This window comes from Anticarsia gemmatalis, chromosome 22, assembly GCF_050436995.1.
Source record: "Anticarsia gemmatalis isolate Benzon Research Colony breed Stoneville strain chromosome 22, ilAntGemm2 primary, whole genome shotgun sequence".
Classification (NCBI taxonomy): domain Eukaryota; kingdom Metazoa; phylum Arthropoda; class Insecta; order Lepidoptera; family Erebidae; genus Anticarsia; species Anticarsia gemmatalis.
In genome coordinates this window covers 307586-327509 of record NC_134766.1, presented here as the reverse complement: position 1 = coordinate 327509, position 19924 = coordinate 307586, and the positions used below count along the sequence as shown (strand labels likewise).

The 19924-nt window shown below is 38.3% G+C and overlaps 1 protein-coding gene across 1 annotated transcript in view; it reads right to left on the bottom strand.

Annotated features, from left to right (window-relative positions):
• LRP1 (LDL receptor protein 1) overlaps positions 1-19924 on the bottom strand; it is a 74555-nt gene that overhangs the window by 12068 nt on the left and 42563 nt on the right. The window contains exons 58-71 of the mRNA XM_076129653.1: positions 19810-19892; positions 19531-19635; positions 19060-19297; positions 18444-18612; positions 17724-18165; positions 17391-17633; positions 17147-17280; positions 16645-16971; positions 15917-16078; positions 15448-15610; positions 2942-3136; positions 2103-2307; positions 1506-1614; positions 1081-1149 (exon numbers count right to left, since the gene is read on the bottom strand). Coding sequence (XP_075985768.1) covers positions 1081-1149; positions 1506-1614; positions 2103-2307; positions 2942-3136; positions 15448-15610; positions 15917-16078; positions 16645-16971; positions 17147-17280; positions 17391-17633; positions 17724-18165; positions 18444-18612; positions 19060-19297; positions 19531-19635; positions 19810-19892 — 2644 coding nt within the window. The remainder of the gene's footprint in view (positions 1-1080; positions 1150-1505; positions 1615-2102; positions 2308-2941; positions 3137-15447; positions 15611-15916; positions 16079-16644; positions 16972-17146; positions 17281-17390; positions 17634-17723; positions 18166-18443; positions 18613-19059; positions 19298-19530; positions 19636-19809; positions 19893-19924) is intronic.

Sequence of the window (19924 nt, the reverse complement as noted above, 5' to 3'; positions counted from 1 at the left end):
CTAAGCGGGCACCCATCTATGAAATGTCCGCGCCAAAGTTGCTTAACCTACAGATCGTTTACCGACCGGTGAATGCAACTGGATATGAGCCCTCTAGAGATGTTATGTTGCCTACAGCAACAAAAAATACACTTTTTTAAATATTTTTCGAAACTCATTGGTTATAAATTGACGATTATGCTACTGTATTTTATATTTATGAGAGACATAATCGGAAATATCTAATCTTTACAATCACCTATCAAAACCTGTTGGTTGTTAAAATCTGGTTATATTAATTCAATGAAAAAAAAGAGCAAGCCATAAATTCGTTGCCGTTTCTTCTCACGAGCAACAGCTTTTCCGAAACGTTGGTACATTTAAAATGCTATTACGATTTCGAATACTTGTTAAAAGTTTATGAAATAAAGCATAATTATTAGACTTCGACTTTAAATATTAACGTCAATAAGAATTCAAAGATTCTGTTTAAACAATTAATTAGGAATTTAAAACATTTTACCGAATTAAATTTAGAACTGACTGTTTTGTTATCTATACTAATATTATAAAGCTGAAGAGTTTGTTTGTTTGTTTGAAAGCGCTAATCTCAGGAACTACTGGTCCGTTTTGAAAAATTCTTTCAGTGTTAGATAGCCCATTTATTGAAGAAGGCTATAGGCTATATATCATCACGCTAAGACCAATAGGAGCAGAGTACCAGTGAAAAATGTTACAGAAACGGGAAAAATTATGTTTCTCTTATGTGACGCAAGCGAAGTTGCGCGGGTCAGCTAGTTCTAAATAAAATATGAATTATTATTACATTATATTTTCAATAAAGAAAAAACTAATTATATTATCGATAGTAACCGGCGGCCCTGTATGACAAAACGTATTTAATATGTGAATCAAGCAAATATTGTAGCATACAATACTCTACCTAATCCAATGAGAAAAAGGCATGATTTTATGTATATTTTCGATATTAGCTTGACATATGTGTAGTGGCTGATAGTCGGCTGATGAGTGAAGGCGCGGGCGGGAGAGTACAGACAGAGGGGGTATACCAACCATAGCGTGAGTGTATGAGGGAGTTACCTCCGGGTTGTTCTGTGGCGGCGCGTACATGCTCTCGTACACCGGGTTCGCGAAGTGGTTGCCGCCGTTCTGTGGGACAATAAATACATTTATTTATTACTCTTTATTTTAATTAAATATGTTCACCTTCTGTTATGCTTATAATTCAGGCTTAATATATTAAATTATACTAGATGCTTTAAACATGGAGATTGGGTCAGATCTCCATGAACAAAAAGATAGTATGCCCTACAGCCTAATCATTCAGAAATTAACTAATCAATTAGCAAGAAAGTGCTGACTTGATTTAGTCATACAAATGGATTCAAATTAGCTGATAAGCACAAAGATAATACTCCCTTTTTTCTAAACTGTCGTCCTTCTAAATCTACATATATTTCTACGTTGCTGCTTAACATCGGGTTTAATTTGTAAATGTTACTCACAGTGTGTGAATGGTTGTTGTGATGCGGCTCCAGCTCGTCTTCTCCCGCCAGGTACATGGGGTTGTTGATCTCTACGTTGTCTGCCAGCCGCGCGTGGCCGAATGCGCCGCTGTTCATTAAAATATGGTCAGTTTAGTACAGTACTAGTTATCCTTAGATGGATTTATTGCAGCTAATACTATAGTGGTTCTAAAACACTTCCTTGTAAAACACTAAACTGAACATTTTATAACAAGGTCTAACTTGTGACTATTTTAATGGCTTATTGATATTAACAATTTAATGTACAAATCAACAGTAAGAATCTTTATAGATTTGTATTTATCTAGTTTTGTGATCAATAATAATAATAATTATTTTTAATGTATAATAGAATACGGGAATTAACGCGACCACGCATTTTACCTTAAAATGCCTAACGTTTCGGCGCAGGTTGCAACGTTAGGCATTTTAAGGTAAAATGCGTGTTCGCGTTAATTCCCGTATTCTATTATACATTAAACATGCAACACGAGAGTTTAAAAATTATTATTTTATCGGTTGTCAATTACTTCATGGCAATATAATATGTATATTGTGTATGTTAACTATACGCACTGTCTCCGCCTATGCAGCACATACAAGGCCGCGCACACAGCGGCCAGCAGCGCGAGCAGCGCGAAGGCGGCCCCCGCCCAGGCGCCGCCGCCGCCCGCCGCGCTCGCCGCGCCGCTCTGCACCACGCTGGGCTGCTCCGTGCTCGTGCGGGGAGGAGTACATGATGCTCCTTCTAGACACGCGCAGAACACTTGCGTGCCACTTGCTGTAGAGATACAAACAACAATATATCATTAATAATTTGTGTAAGGCAGACAGATGAAGACGATGTCCAGGACAGAGCGAAGTGGAGGAGAAAGACCAAGAAGGCTGACCCCACTACCATATGGGATTCATAGCATGGAAGAGAGGGAGAGAGAGTAAAGCAGGCAGGTCCACGTAAAATACTGGCATTCAGCTGCATCCCGTGAGACTGTAAGCCGACTCCAACATAGTTGGAACAAAGGTTAGTCTGATGATGAGTCACTTGTGTTATCGATTCTTTTGTTTAGTTCTTGAGCCTGATTTTCAGTGATGTTGAAGTAATTATCTACTAGTTAAACCGGTGCGGGGTGTTTGTCGATTTCACTACGGGGATTTTTCAATGCTGCAATAGCTTAATGATCCAAACCATGTATAATTAACTGTAGTAACTAACGACGATTTTTAATAACCGCAATTTGAGCGCACTCGAAAGCAGGGACGTCTTAAAAACGAAAACCTATTGGGTTTTAGCCTACTAGATGTACTAATCCAAATCTAAAGAACGTTTTTATATAAAAGTACTTTCAAATTACTTGATTGCCAAAACATTTGACACTCGAAGAAGAGATGAGAGATAAATAAGCCAGTATACATACGGTCAGGCCCCCACACACAGACGGAGGGCGGCGGGCAGGCGCGCGCGGCGCAGGCGTGGTCGTGGCCCAGGTACAGCGTGCAGCGCTCGCCGCCCCACGCGCCCGCGCAGCGGCACACGCGGCCGCGCGCCGTCGGCACGCAGTGCCCGCCGTGCTCGCAGTCGCTCGCGCCGCAATCCCCGCCCACCGACTCCGCTGGAAATACGACCATTAATCAATATAACACATTACACATATATTATAGACTAAAGAAATCACTTATAAGTGAAACTCAAATTACAAAGGCACGAAGTCGTGGAACCTTATCTTTCACAACCTTTGTAAACCCAGCCCACACATGTTAGTATTCAGGTTTAGCCGAAAGTTGAATGCTAATATTTTGTGTCAAAATAACAATCTCTAAATTACGTTAATTATAGATTACTATGGCAAAATGTGTTATAAAGATCCAGAAAGGTTGGATCACGAGGGAAAGTGGCGGGGAAGAATTAAAAAAGGGAGGCTTTTACCCAACAGTGTGATGACGCAAAATAGTAATGGCAGTATCAAATGTTTGAGGCGAAATAGTCGAGCCCAAAAAAATACCACCAATAATGTAGATTTAGATAAAGAAACCAATTTGAATAATAAACATCAACACGAAACCATCACAATCAAAACAAATCAACTAATTTATTCATTAAGGTCAAACACTACTCATGACAGACGCTCAGATTCAAAAACAATCAAAACGTTTTGAAACTCAGTATAATTTGAGACCTTGGCTCACACTTTGTACAATCTTCCGGCGACACATTATGTTTTATTGCAAAAGTAAGTAATTGTCTTTTTCAGACAAAAAGATATTTATTTAATTCATGAAAATCATATCCTGCCTTTAATTTTTTTTTTATAAAATTACTGACACAGCAGTTTTCTACAGCCGGTACTATCTAATAGCGAACTTTGGCATTTAAAATTAGGTACTTAAAGAAAATACTTCTAGCTAAATGCAGTGAACAGTTTTTGAAAAGATTGTCGAAAATTATTCGGTTGTAATTAGCTACTCAATTGTCAATAGTAGTATAAAATCGAATCGGAACTCCAATTTCAAATTGGCAAAAACATGAACATTAATCTACTTAATAATTTACAAACTAATAACATGAATATATTAGTATAAATTAAATAATAATGATGACATAATGTGTCTATTAACACCGGTTCTTAAGGTCGATCATTGTCAAACGAAGTGAGACAATAAACTAGTATTAACAACATCATTATTTAATGAATAAATAATTATTTAAATCGTTAGGATTATTATGTGGTACGACAGAAAATATGACTGTGCATTACGGAGTTTAGGCTTCAGTTCTCGAGTCGAGCAAATCATTATTTGGTTTTCTAATCTTTGTTGAACTGTTCTCAGTTTCAGCCCGGAGTTTTATAACAAGCCCGGTATATGAAAAAAGATTTATATATGATCAATATTGCAAACTCTCCTTCATTCGGGAGAACAACCTTGCCCAGCAGTGGGACACTAACGAGTAAAAAAACCATGAAATGTGATTAAATTTTATACAAACTCATATTATATCAGATCCTTGCACGAATATTTTATGTTTTAGCTATTCAAAGAAGTAACCTGTAGATCAGGCTAAGAAGAAAAAAATTAAGAACCTACATAGTACATAACCTTAAAAAATAAAAACAGTATACCTATTTTACATAGTTTTATATAAAAAACCAACAACAAACAAGTCGCTTAGAATAATAAGTATTGTGCAATGTTGTACCGGTCTGGCTACGGTGGGCTGGACAGCAGATAGGGTTGCTAACTTATAATTAATAGGAAACCTTGTAATGAGGTTAGATTCCAGGTTAAGTAAAAGACATAATTTATCACAACATGTGTGTTATTTTATAATATGTTAGCAAGTCTTATTTTACATGCGATTGAAAATACACTTCATGAAAAGTGTCTGACGATTTACAACACATAAAGGAGGAAATAAAGGATAAGCGCAAAGTTATTTGTCTTATAAAATACGACTTCTTTATCCTCGTTCATACAACTGAAACCAGGTATAATTTTTAGTGTCTCAAATATGAACAAATAATAGAAAGGAGCTAGAGTTTTAATGAAAAGTGTCATAAAGAATGGGACCAGTTTGAAAGACCAACTATTTAGTTACAGAAAATGGTAATTATATCTTGACGAGTAGTCAGCCCTACTGTGGTCGGACACACCACACTGCTCCTTGACCTATGGCAAGCTCTAACACTGAGTGGTCACACCTCGACCACACGTTTACAAAGTCGTCTTAACATCACTTATGTACACCTACGCAAATATTACATTATGTACATTGTACATATATACTTGTGCACACGGATCTATTCTCATTTATTTCTTAGTCTCATTGAATGTCCTACTGTTAGGAATAGGCCTTCCTCTTTCCTTTAAAAACACCCTATTGGCGGCTAGATCCGACCAGATGTAATACGTCTTATAATAATCTATAATACGGTACAATAGGTGAAAAAAATAAATAAATGTCCTCCTAGCTGATCAACATAAAACTCCTAGCCAAACAACTGTTTGGCCTGACCGAGATTCGAACCCGAGACCTCTTTGCAACAGTGGCATACACTACCGACCGCGCTACTATAAGAAAGGAGGAGGTCTTGCCAATGAGAACCCCTACTTCCTAATTATACTTTCTATTGTTCTACTTTATACTTCGGATGGGCCTCTGAATATGGATAAAAGATGGATTTGCTAAACAGGCTACTAGTACAAGGAATAAATAGTATTTAATATAAGGTATTTAAAGTCGGAAATAAAGTTAGTAAGTGCAAATGTTACGCAGAAGAATAGCGTTTAGGTTTTAATCCCATATCAAGTTTTCTTAAATTCTGTCTACATATTTTCATTGGTTATCCAAATCATAGTAATTGGTATTTCCCATAGTCTTTTTATGCAACTTTGTGATCATCGATAAATCAATGTCGATGACAAAGTCAACAGTTTTAATAGGAATGTATGTCTGTTCTGTATCCGTGGGGTTTTCCAAAACTACTCATATTGTTAGAAGTATGCCTCTATGGCGCAGTCGGTTGTGTATGCGACTACCGTCCAAAAAGTCTCGGGTTCGAATTCTGGTTCGGGCCACAAAGTCCTCAATGAGATTTTCTGTTAATTTTTTTTTAGAGATTGCTCAATTTAGGAAATTGAGGTTTTAGACCTCCTAGAAGAGCACATAAAGCTTTCGATCTTGTACCTGACCTCTGACAGATCGTGTCGGTTCTGTCCCACCAGGTTATGACAGTGAAATAATAGAGAGTATACTATAGATGTCTAAAAACATAATTATCTATACCAATATGATTAAACTTAAAAGTAAGTCAGTCTGCGACACTTTCGTGATTAAACCAACTTTTAACACTAGGTTGGCCTCTAATCATAAGATAAAGTAAATAAACTGCTAAACCGATACATATTTGACTGGTTGGTATTTTTTCTAAGATGATGTCTTTTGACACTGTGAAGGATTTTCTATGATCATAAATAAATAATAATTAATGATATTGTATCATTCTTTTACGCTAGCTATAATAGAGGTTTGTCTAATTGTATCGACCCCTAGGCAACCAAACGTTTTATATTCATTCTCAAAACTATTAGACACATTATTTACCTCTCTGTACATAATACCAGCAAGTAAATACAGACACAAATCATGATTAATTATCAGGTATCTTTTACAAAACGTAACTCACCGGTACGTCTATATCGCCTCCTAGCTCTGCCCATTGTTAACACAACACTAGTCCACGTAAACACTAGTCACTAAATAATCCTTTACTAAACAATTCACTACAACTGTGTATTACTAGTATACAATAAATAAGATTTATAACAACAACACAGCCTTAGAAGAACTATAACTTAACACGCTCTAATAAAAAAAATGTCATTATTTTTCTATATAAAAATTGTCTTTACATAAATGCACGCAAAAAAAATCTTTGCTAAATGTGATGAATACGTATTTTTCTATAGTTTAATGCAATTTTACGATGTTATATGCGCATGCGCGTACAATGCGCGCGCGCCGCTCCGCGCCCAGTCCATCACTGATCATTTAGGCTCTCGCGGCAAGGCACCGAGGCGGCACTCGCTTGATCACACCCGCGTGACGTCACTACGTGTAATTATCTCGAGCGCGACGAGGAAATCGTAATGATTATAGCCAATTTCAGCTGATGCCGAGGTCACGGTGCACAGGTTTATCTTGAAATATTTGGTTTAAAAATACATAGAGCACGAGCCTAAATGAACTTAAAATTAATTATAGATTTTGTTGTTTTAAAGAAACGTCTGTTAAGCTTGAGAGGATCAACATCTGGGCCCGAACGTAATAACGCACTATCATATCTCAATAAAGAGGTTATGGATCCCCTCAAAACGATAGAATATTGGATCCACGGTTTTATCAAAATCGAAACAATTTATGTTAGCTGCGTGCTAGCCCCATAGGCCCCAAAAAGGGCGATAACGCCCCTTGTAGACGCTGAAGATTTCTTTCTTGAATAGGGGGACAGTGGTCCACAAGAGATTAGGAACCTACGGCTAATCGAAGAAACTTACTACTTACTTACTAAATCTAGCAGTAACAAGTCTAATGGCCAGTTTCACAACTTATGGATACCCATGGGAGACCTAAATGAAATTGGGGGATGACCTAGACGTATTTGAGAAGGACTGGCTAAAACTTGCCGCCAATAGAGTGATTTGGAAGGAATGGGAGGCATTTGTACAGCAGTGGAACGATCTGCCACGATAAGGAAAATAAAACTATCTATATGAATAATCCACTTGATAATCTAACCGACGCTTAATCAGTAGCAGTCGTAAAGTATAGTTGGTGAAACAAGGAAATAACAATAACTGTGCCACGCTTTCGTGTGCTTAACTAGTTTGTCACCGCAGTGCTAATGACCTACAGATACAGACATTGTGTAAGAGCACATACAAGGAAAATAACGTGATTTTTCCTTGATTTGCTGATATCAAATGTGTTTTATTTATTGGATTTATAATTTTAAGAATTACTTGTGTGGGAAAGCCCAAAATGTATGTTTTTTACCTTAAAAACTATGTCCAACGAGTACATTAGTCGATCAGTGGCTATTTATATTAAACGCATAAAAGTTTTTGTACCGATTTTAAAATATTTTTGTTATCTACAATAGAAACTCTCATACATACACAGGTACATAATATCACGCCTGTTATACCAGAAGGTGTAAGCAGAATTATATAAAATACACTAAAGCTTCTCCATTATCAATGTTATGCCGCATGTAATAGGGAGCGTCCTTATGAAAATTAATTCTTCGAGATAATTTTAATGAAGGTATATTTCTTATAGCTAACCCGCCTTTTAAGACTGTATAATATTTTATTTCTACAAAATCATATCTCAAAATATCAAGGTTTACAACAAAATTAAATAAAGTCTACAAATAATGACTATCTGTTCAGTCATTTGCGGTTATCCAAGGTAACTCATTAGTGCTTCAAATAATAGAATATTGCACAAAATAACGTGTATTCCTCGAAGTAATTACAATACAACTAATTAAAGGTGATCACATTAAAACCTCTAATTAGTACAAAAGGTAGTATAAAGTATCTAGTCTCTATGTATTTATAGACAACTTTCAGAAACATCCAAACATATTCAAATACAAATGAAGAAATTGCAACTTCTCAATAAATAGGTACATACCTTACATCATGCCTGTGTATAGGAGCTTTAGCAAATATACTTACCTATGTATGTGTAGTGTATCACATTTTCAATCATCCTTTTTTTTTTTAAATGTCAATTGTATATCAATAATTGTTAAATAACTCTATAGTTAACAAACAAAAGTATTTTAGCAATGTTTATTGGTTGTTTTATTATATTCTTGCATGTTTTTTACGACCACATAGCAACAGTCCTGAACTGACCGCAAAGTGAAGAAACCGCGCTATTTGCCGAAACACTTGCGAAATATACGAGAATACGAGGTGTGTGTTCTCAGAACGTGTTTTCCTGATAGCAACCTTCGATAGTTAATCAATAAGCTTGTTACTTTATGTGGGTTTCCCCAAAAAATATTAAAGATATATAAATTTTTGGAGGTGTTCAAGGCCCACAGACTTTAAATTTACAAAAGCTTGGATAGGATAGCTTCTTTGAGATGAATGTTTCACTGCTTTGACGAGCACGTTTAATAGAAGTTTGAGTTGTAATTTGCTTAGAAATCGCATGATGCAAGTATTTAAAGGAATAGGATTTATGTCACTCATAACAAAGGTATTTGAATGTTTATAATCTACAAATCATTATAACAGGATCTAGAATTTAAATATTTCTACGGTTCCTTAAGCCTCACTACACAAATGCCATCTCTTCTATTATACTTTTTAAAAGCTCTAGTTATAGGTATAGATTCTAGATATACAAATACTCTATTCTAATTTCTGTGGCATTAGATCCAAGAAAGAATATATTATCTAAGAGCATCAATCGTTTAAAATTTCTGGGAAACTACATATTACGTCAGTATTGTCCGACAGTAGGTACGTACATTTATTTTGAGTAGTTACAGTGAATTCACGTCAACGTCACATCCGTGATCATAAGTTATAGGAAAAGGTACTATCTTGTACACCGTATCTCGGTATTTCTATAACTTAAGGCGGTAAAGCCCCGGTCAAGATCGAGGCACTTCGGTTTAGTTCGTGACTCATCGTTTTTATAGCCTTCTGGAGCATTGCTTGACGATAAGCTACGTTTAGTTAAGTATTTTTAAGAAACTCCATATTATTGAACATTTATAATTTTGTCAAATAGATTTATGGTTGATTTATAACAATTTCCCTAATGGCGAGGGAATTGGTGCGTTGCCTAGTGTATGCAGACTACACTGGTATATTCGTCTCTCATAGCCCAACAGCACTTAAACCAACGAAACTGATGAGAGATCAGACGCAAGAACAACAGCTTTACATGCTCTTCAAAACACGTAATTCAACGTGCATAGGTATGGTAGGTTTTTTGCCAGAAATTCTCAAAAATAACTTTTTGAGATGTAATTCTATGGACTGGTCATCGCACCTAGACAATAGTAAATGAAATAATTTGCTTTTTTTATTATTAATAGTAAATTAAAAACGACTAAAGTACCAGTGAAAGTTCCCCACTAGCGACAGAGTCTATAAACCTGTCGTCAAGTGATGTTCAGTACTTGGGCACTAACACAAGGTCACGCTCGAAGGTCACGCGGCCTGTTCCATACGTACTACCACGTCATGCCGTACTCTTGATTATGTCATTATATCATGTGTTAAGTTACATGTGAACACTGGTATAGTCCGACCACTTTGTATAGAGTCTTGTGTGTAAAGTTCGCGGCTGACAGAGTATGTGTAATTTATCTAAATTATAATTATTAGATTGAGCTTGTTAACTGAGTATTCATAAAAATGTAGCTGCATCAAAGAAACCTTGGTCAGCTACATAAGCTTATGGGTTACAAATGCTCTAAATTCTGAATTTTGTATACCTCCGTTAGCCGCAAACCTTCCATAGCCAGCTGCGCTCACAGGTCGGTAAACGATCTGTGGGTTAAGCAAACCTTCGCCCGGTCATTCCATAGATGGGTGACCGCAAAGTAGTCTTTGAACTTGGCTTCATGTATATGTATATTTATCACCCAAGCAGTGGTGAAACGACAGCCCCTTGAGGAGCGAGGCAGCATTGCCAACCCCATGACTAACTAAATAATAATATCCCGCTCTTAGGAGACTGCCATATGATGTAAGAACCCTTTTTCAACGGGAGGGGGGGACTCTTCGTATGGCCACCTTTCCTGAAGGAAACTAGGTTTGAAAATGTTGGTACTACTTAGTTCAAAACAAATGAATATACATAAGGAATATCAACAGCCTGCATAGTATATCATATACTTATAACGATTATGTAAATCTGATTGCAATAAAAATTTCTCATTTTGATATTCAATTAATTTTAATCTAGTGCTGACATTTGAATATTTCGTGTTGATAAAGGTCAAGTGTGGAATGCGGGAGAGGTCGCGGTACTAACTTGTAGTTCCGTAGTTTATATTTTATCAAAATGAACATTAAAAATATTACAAATTTGAATTTAATATCGATGCTCGGAAATCCTTTAGATGACAGATACAGTTAATGAGAGAGTTGTTTAGCAAGGTTTCTTACAAAATCAGGAATGTGTAATGTATTGGCCAAATACTTGTGTAAAATATGTAGTTAATTCAAACCTTATTCTAAACTTATATAGACTGATTATCAACAAAAAGCCTTAATGGATGTACCCCTTTAAAATTTAATTAAGACAAACTACATTATACGGGTAATCTTAACATTCTTTCTAATTTAAAATAATATAAGGAATATTTAGATAATTGCAACGGATTGGATTCAAACTCAAGACTTCTCACTCACATCAGAACGATCTACGATTACGACCGTAATGACCTAACTACTAATTTATTTGTCATCACAATGTAAACGTACTCTTCAATCAAAAAGGTTAACTTAACCTAGACTTGTATAAAACACGTATTCTTTTAACCTGTTATAACATTGAGATGAAAAGATACAAGACTATTGTTATTTTTTGTGAAGGAAACGAATAATTAAACGTCTGGGCCGCGGGTATGTCCAACGACATTGTACCAACCAGTTTGTTACTTCATAACTTGATTCAGTGCGAAATATTTGTTTGTTTTTCAAAGTAGTCGTGTAATTGCTGCTGAGTGCTGAGTCACACTTTTTCATTATATCAGTGGTTAACAAGCGTGTAAATTCGTTATTTTGTTTGTATGAAAAGTCAGAGAGAACTTTATTTAAATACAAATCATTTTCATTAAAATATAACAGGCATTCGACGACGTTTAGTGTAGTGGTACGACGCGACATATTAAACCAATAACGCCTACAGTTTAGTAACTTTATTGTAACATAGTTGAGAGCCTTATATGCCAGGTTCGCGGCTGATGGAAACATAAAAATATCAGAATTTAGAAACATCAGTGACATGTAGTCTTCCGCAGCCGACGGTGGCCTATTTGGTACAGCTACTTTATTTTGGTCATACACACAATTTTTTATATAATCTAAATAATTCGTATATGCCAATCCCCTCTACTAACTTGTAGGACTATAGTAGACTAGTAACGACGACTCGTAACACTACCAAAATGCATTTACGTAGGCAGAACCGCAGACAAAGACTAGTTAAAATGTACTGATTCCGACCACTTACGTCTGTTGTCTAGTATGAAACGGGAAAACATATAAAAACCCATCAAATATACATACAAAGCGATATTATGAAATTCCCATCAACGTAGCACAGATTGTGTCGTGATGACGAATACACGTCACAGTGTAATTAATATCATGCAGTACGACAACAATAATATATGTAGCACGTGTTCTACACGCTTAATATTGTAATACCATATTTTTTACAAGATATTTATCAATCGTTATACCAGATCCTTATATTCTCAAAATCTTAATTAAATATTACTATATTATAATATGATTCCGAACATAAATATGACTTAGCAACCACACAAATGTAACATGAAGTAGAATTCAAAGATTATTATTACGTCACTTATATACAGTATACAAACATAAAAATATTTAGTTCAATTCGACCCGAAATAACCAAATTGTTAAAACATTTGTAGTGAGTAAAAATCAAACCCAAGATCCTTCCCAATGATAAAGAATAGCAACCACCTTATCGCACTGCACTCGCGATCTTAGTACCTAATTAAATTTTGTTTCTAAGTAGTTATCCTACTGTAATTTACCTGCACTGTGCCATCAATGTCACTCGACACCACAAGAACAGTAGGTCAATGAAACTTGAAATGATAACTATTATGAATATAAACTGTATACATTATGTTTTTATAACAACTTGGAACAAAAACACATCGTTTATAACAAAACGAGATCGTATGAAACGTGCTTACCTACATGAAGAAAAATGATTAATTTTTTGTTTTAGTAAAAAATATTTGCAACAAACAATATAGGTAATCACTACATAGTATAAAGCAAAGTCGCTTCCCGCGTCTGTACCTATGTTTGTACGTATGTATGCTTAGATCTTTAAAACTATGCAGCGAATTTTGATACGGTTTTCTTTATAGATAAGGCGATTCAAGAGGAATATTTATGTGTAAAAGTAGTAAAGGTTGTAACGAAGCCGAGGTTGGCCTCTAGTTTTTAACTTTAAAGGCATTTTCGTATATTAATAAAATAGTATGTACCTAAATTAAAATGAATAAAATGTGTTGTTTTTATTTTAAGTAATTTGGCATAAAAACACGATTTAACCAAAACTGTAGTTAGCGTAGCATAAATAGCTACTGTCGATTGATGATCAATAGATACTAGTAGAGTAGGGGAACCTGTTGTACCTTGGCACTATGTGTACCTAGGCCACTGGGCTCGTTTTCAAATATTCGCGCGATACTAAATTCTACTGTTTACGGTATTCGATACGTCACTACAGACTATTCAATGTGCAGTTAGTCGCATACCGCCATTAAGCCGGAGTTTGGTGTTATCGACGCTGAAACTTTTTTGTGTGAAAAAGTAAGTATTTCTAATATATTTTGAAGTCTAATAGTTTTAAAAGTTTTCTAATAGTCACTTAACTGTTATATGCTATCGGTTCTTTGATTTTACAAGTCTCAACACAATAAAAAACTTACGAGATACTTAAATTCTAAACTATATAAAATCACCGTTTTAGTGAAGTTGGAGTAGTGTTGTACCTCGGTCACTGTCGATCAGTTGTACCTTGGCCACTGGCCAAGGTACAACCTGGATGTTATACTTTGGCCAGGAGAATGTTTTATTAAATTATTTCACACTTACGTAATAATATTCCTAATTAAATATCTTTATTATTTCAGAAATCGATGCAAAAATCACTTAAAAACTGGAAATGGCCTGAAAAAGAAGATATTAAAACCCCGCAAAAAGTTAACAAGAACAGAGAAATTTATTATGTTCCAGAGATACAGAAGTACTGGGATTTCTACTAAATGCTTAAGGCTGAATAATATATCTACATTATTGATAGTGTTTTTATAATGGCTAGTCCAAATGACTGATTAAAATTTAAGAGAGAAATAATAATTTATATAGAGGTAAAGATAATCTATACGAATTATCTTTACTAATATTATAAAGCTGAAGAGTTTGTTTGTTTGTTTGAACGCGCTAATCTCAGGAACTACTGGTCCGATTTGAAAAATTCTTTCAGTTTTAGATAGCCCATTTATCGAGGAAGGCTATAGGCTATATATCATCACGCTATGACCAATAGGAGCAGAGTACCAGTAAAAAATGTTACAAAAACGGGGAAAATTATGACCCATTCTTTCTTATGTGACGCAAGGGAAGTTGCGCGGGTCAGCTAGTTGTTTCAATATTTTGTTTTCCTTTGCTATGCTATATAGGTATATTGATTTGCTATATTATATTATGTGATATCGTCGCTGCGCCTGCCAAGTTCCACATGTGTCTTTTGTGAGATTTTGGAAAACTTTTTTTTTTATTTGGGACACAATATTCATTTTTTTTAACATCAAAATACACATATGGAGCTTGGCAGGCGCAGCGATGTAATGTAACGAAACGGTGGCCAAAGTTTGTTGTTTTTGTTTAAATATTTTGTTTGAAAAGCATAAAAAAAGCTATGAATATTATTTTAATTTTTATCATTTTTAAATTTTGATCATTTGAGAATTTTTTTAATGTTTTGTTAAATACTGTATACTGTAATAATACTGTGTACTGTAATAAATCAAATTAAATGATTTTAGTTAACAAAACTTGATAATTTGCTTAAATTACCCCCAAATTTCAATGTGGCCTAGGTACAACGTACTACTGGCCTAGGTACATAGGGTATGTTGTACCTTGGCCACATTTCCCATTTTTTTTTTAATTTAAAAATATTATGTAAATATTAAATATACATTTCTGATATTTTTTTGGTGAGTACCCAAATAATTGACATTTCAAACTATGCAAATATGATTTGTGTGCTGCACGTCAAATCACAATAAAAAATATATTTCTAAAAAACCGGCCTAGGTACAACAGGTTCCCTTACTAAACAACTCAATACCAGACAACTCCCGCACTAAGAATTGGTTTTGCGTCGCGGGGACATTTACAAACATACAAACAACGGACACAAAGTACAACCAGACTCGAAACAATTATTTGTGGACCGCACAAATAACCGTCGCGTGAGGGAATCGGACCCACAACCGTCTCACTATGACCTAAAGCTCTGTGCCACGGTGGCAGTCAAAAGTAGATAGTAGTATCATGTCTTCAATGTTCCATGACCCTAGAGGTACAAATAATTACTTACGAGTATGTTCGGTGGTGGTGGTGGAGGTGGTGTTGCGCGTGTTGTTGTCGGAGAGCGTGGCGCACGCCGCGTCCACGCAGGCGGGCCGCTGGCAGCGCTCGCCGCTCCACGCCGGCCCGCACGCGCACGACACCTTGCCGTCTGACGACACCGTGCACGTGCCCTGCACACACACATCATCATCATTATTAATATCATCACTCATTTCGTAATAATCATCACCATCATCACTATTGTCCTCATCATCGTTAACATCATCATTGAACCTGTGTGTATCCATAGCAAATGATTAAGATGACGTCAGGTAAGATCAGTACACTTCAGTTCCTGCTTTTTGAATGCAGTTTGATACATAATAATATTATGTATTGTAGGAAGGTTTCGTTTAGTATTAGTCCACTTCCGTTCCTGGTTTTTTAATACAATTTAATCTGTATTAGTATTGTGCAGTTGCATGTATGATACGTACCTGGTTGAGACAGAAGTGCCTGCAGTAGATGGGCTGGCAGTGCTCGGCCACGCAGTCGGAGCAGCGCGGGCCCGAGTACCCCGCGGCGCACGCGCACGTCGCCACGCCGCCTCGTACTGTGCACGTCGCGCCGTTCTCACAGCGTGTACGCATGCACGCGTCCTGCGGGAACATAGCGTGAAATTGATATGTTTGTTTTACATAATATGTCATCTATACTAATATTATAAAGCTGAAGAGTTTGTTTGTTTGTTTGTTTGAACGCGCTAATCTCAGGAACTACTGGTCCGATTTGAAAAATTCTTTCAGTCTTAGATAGCCCACTTGCCAAGGAAGGCTATAGGCTATATATCATCACGCTACGACCAATAGGAGCAGAGTGCCAGTAAAAAATGTTACAAAAACGGGGAAAATCATGACCCATTCTCTCTTATGTGACGCAAGCAAAGTTGCGCGGGTCAGCTAGTATATTATATGATAGAATATAAAAAGCATCTATTATTTTGCTATGTAGTTGGTATTACAGATCTAAAAGTGTAGTTAAAATTTATTTTCATGAAAAATATTTTCCATTTAAAAATCTTCTTTATGTAGTTTACGAATAGTCGTAAAATTACACGAAAGCATCATAGTAAAACAGCTAGAAAACTCATGTAAACGAAATATATTGCAATTTGAATAATATTGGTTTTTGACCAGAAAAAAAGACGCTAAGCGGTGATACATACCGGTGTGTTGCCAGCGACATCAACAGCGACCTCACACCGTTCCCCCGTGTAGCCAGTATTGCAGGTGCACTTGAGCGGCGGCGGCTGGTCGGGCTCGGCCGTGGCGCTGGTGTCGAGGTCGCAGCGGCCGCGGCGGTGGCAGTGCAGCGCGCAGCGGTAGTGCTGGCAGCGCGCGCCCGCGAACAGCGCCGGGCAGCGGCACCGCGCCGCGCCGCCCCGCACCTCGCACGCGCCCGGCCCGCACGACAGGGAGCACGACTCACTAGAGGCTGTTGTTGTCTCTACTGCTGAGTCCGCCGCGCGAGATATCACGCACTTGCGACGCTCCTACGATAATATTGTAGTATTTAATAATAGTTAATTAAAAGTGTAATCATTAACAAGTGTCTTATAATGAAAGTTATACAAGTAACTTTAGGCACGAGTTATTGACAAAATAAAGTTTATATTATGTTCTAAATTTTTTACCATATAATAATATTAAAGTCATATGAACACTTACCCTTACAGCGCTGTCGTCGAGCGGCACAAGTCCGTCAGGACACAGACAGCTGAAGCCGGCCGCGTCCGCACTTCTCACACACAGCGCGCTCGCGTCACACGCCGCGTGACCGTTTATCACGCATGGATTCGATCCTAAGACATACATACAATATAGAAAAACAGATTTATGGTAGTAGATTCGTCATCATCTTTCCATAGATGCCAAAATTTCAAGGCAATAAATTAGGATTTGTTTAACTCACCACTATGTGCGAACATGACAGGGTGCAGGAGCGCGAGCGCGGTGAGCGACTTCCGCGGCGTGTACACGCGCTGCTGCACGCTGCGCGCGGCGGCGGGCGCCCGCGCGGGCACTCTTGCCACGCCGCGCGGCCGCGCGCACCACACCCACTCCTCCCACACGCACATGCGCACGCACGCGCGCGAGTACACGCGCACCGCGCCCGCCACTTCTACCGCTGTGGAGTTGCCCACACGACGCAACTCTGAAAAACAACATATACATTTATAATACAACTATCCCTATGGTCGAAACAGCTATCACATATCTAGATTCTTTTATCTGTTATTCTCACCTCCATTAACATAAACATGCGGCGGTGCGGGCGCGCCGGGCGGTCGTTGCTCAAACTGCGCGTGCAGCACTCGCTCCCCTCCATCCAAGCGCACTGATTCCAACGTATCGTAGTATCCGTCGACAAAGTACAACCTCTTCGCCCACGGGTCGAGAGCGAGCGCGGTGACACGTCGTACTCGCCGGCGGACCAGCCAGCGAGGGTTGGCGCCGTCCAGGCCGGCCACCATGACGCCGGGCTCCACGCCGCGCTCGGACCAGAACATCTGCCTGGTGTCGTTGTGCAGCACCAGGTCGTCGGGCTCGGCGTGCTCGCGCGCGTGCAGCGTGACGCGGCGCCGCCCGTCCAGCGCGGCCGCGTGCACGCCCGACTGCGACGTCCAGTACACGCGCCGGGACTGCGCCTCGATGGCACAGCCGCGGATGGCGCTACCCGCTTGTACCTACACACATTTCATATCTCATAGTTTTATCGACTAAGAACCCATAAAATATTAAAAATTATGCCTTGTATGAGCACAGTTCAGTTCGAAATACAAGACGTTGAAAAACTACGAATATTCCCGATTTCAATTTAAAGAAATAACAATAACAAATTGACAAATGAGTAATACGGTTGTAGTCCTACAAGTCTAAGTTTTTTATATTGCTGTTAGGTCTTGTCAAATCATATTGCGTCATATTACGCCATGTGATATGTAGTGTGTTGTAGAATACATACGATGACATCAGCGGCAGTGGTATCGAGCGCGGCGAGCGCGTGCTGGTGCGGGCGGGTGGCGCGGCGCAGGGCCCCGGCGTCGTCGCCCCACACCACCCACCACGCGCCCTCCACCAGCGCGCCGCTCACGCACCAGATGTCCGACACGCTGCTGTTGCTGGCCGCTGGCCTGAGGGAAACGAACAAAACAATGAAATAACCACCATGATACTATTATCAAGAGAGCATTGTCGTCGTCGTAAAGAGGATAGAGCATTTCATGTTACTTTTAATCTTTATTTATTGAGGGGCTTTTAACACTACGAACTTAAGTCAGCCCCAAAAAAAAAACGTTTTATGTTAAGGAAAATGTTGTTGTTTAGTGTGTACTTTTCAAGTTCGTAAAAAAAGAACCATTCGTCGATATCTTTTACATTTTGTTCATCTACAAAAAGTTTTAAAATATCAGTGCTCCACATAGCATATACCACTCAATTGCAAAAGATAACATTCAATTGCAAAAGATTTAGTCAATATTAACCAAGAAAACTTTTTCAAATTATGTTTCCTTCTTGACGCTTTAACGTAGAAGAACGATTTAAATGTTTTATTTCCACATGAAAATATTCCCAATTACCTAGTATTTTCATGCACGTCGGGCTCGTCCTTGTCCCCCGCGCGCTCGTGCTTGTGCGGGTGCCACAGGCGCAGCGCGGCGGCCTCGGCCAGCAGCACGGCGGGCCGCGCGCCCAGCGCCTCGCACGTGCTGGAGTTGTCCGGGAGCGCGCGCTGGCGGAAGCCCGCCGCGCACTTGCACGTGTGCGCGCGCGCCTTGCGCAGGCACAGCTGCGCGCACGAGTCCCAGCGACACGCGCCTGGGGATATCGTGGCATTTACATACGTGAAGGTATCATGAGAACCGATCGAAAAACGTCTTGCTAGACAATACTTAATTTAAGCTAATAGTAAAGAATGTGGTTTAAAAGCATATTAAGAGAATTCAGTACGATGTATTAAAATGAATAATGCGTAAGTTTGATAAATAGTTAAAAGAAAATACAGACAAAATAAGAGTAATATCGCGAAACGAACATATCTTCACACTTACCGTAGTTCTCACAGGAAGAGTTGGCGGCGACACACCGTCCATCATCACACATGGTCTCGTCTGACTGACACATCGACTCCTCGCCGAGCCAGCGACGACGATCACCTGCAGACATATACATTTTGAGATTGTTATGGTATTTCTTGATGGTAATATAAAATGACGGTAAATTCTATTATTCATTGAGTTTTATTATTACGTGAATAAATTATAATACAAATATATTTTAAGGCGTAAGCATGAAATCGGACTCTATTTGATACATCTAGGCACACTCACAGAAGGTAGGGTTTTCATCTCCGGCGCAGTCTTCAAATCCATCGCACACTAAGTTGAACGGCAGACAGGTGTTGTCTTTGCATCTGAATAATAAAATAGGTAATATTAAATGGCG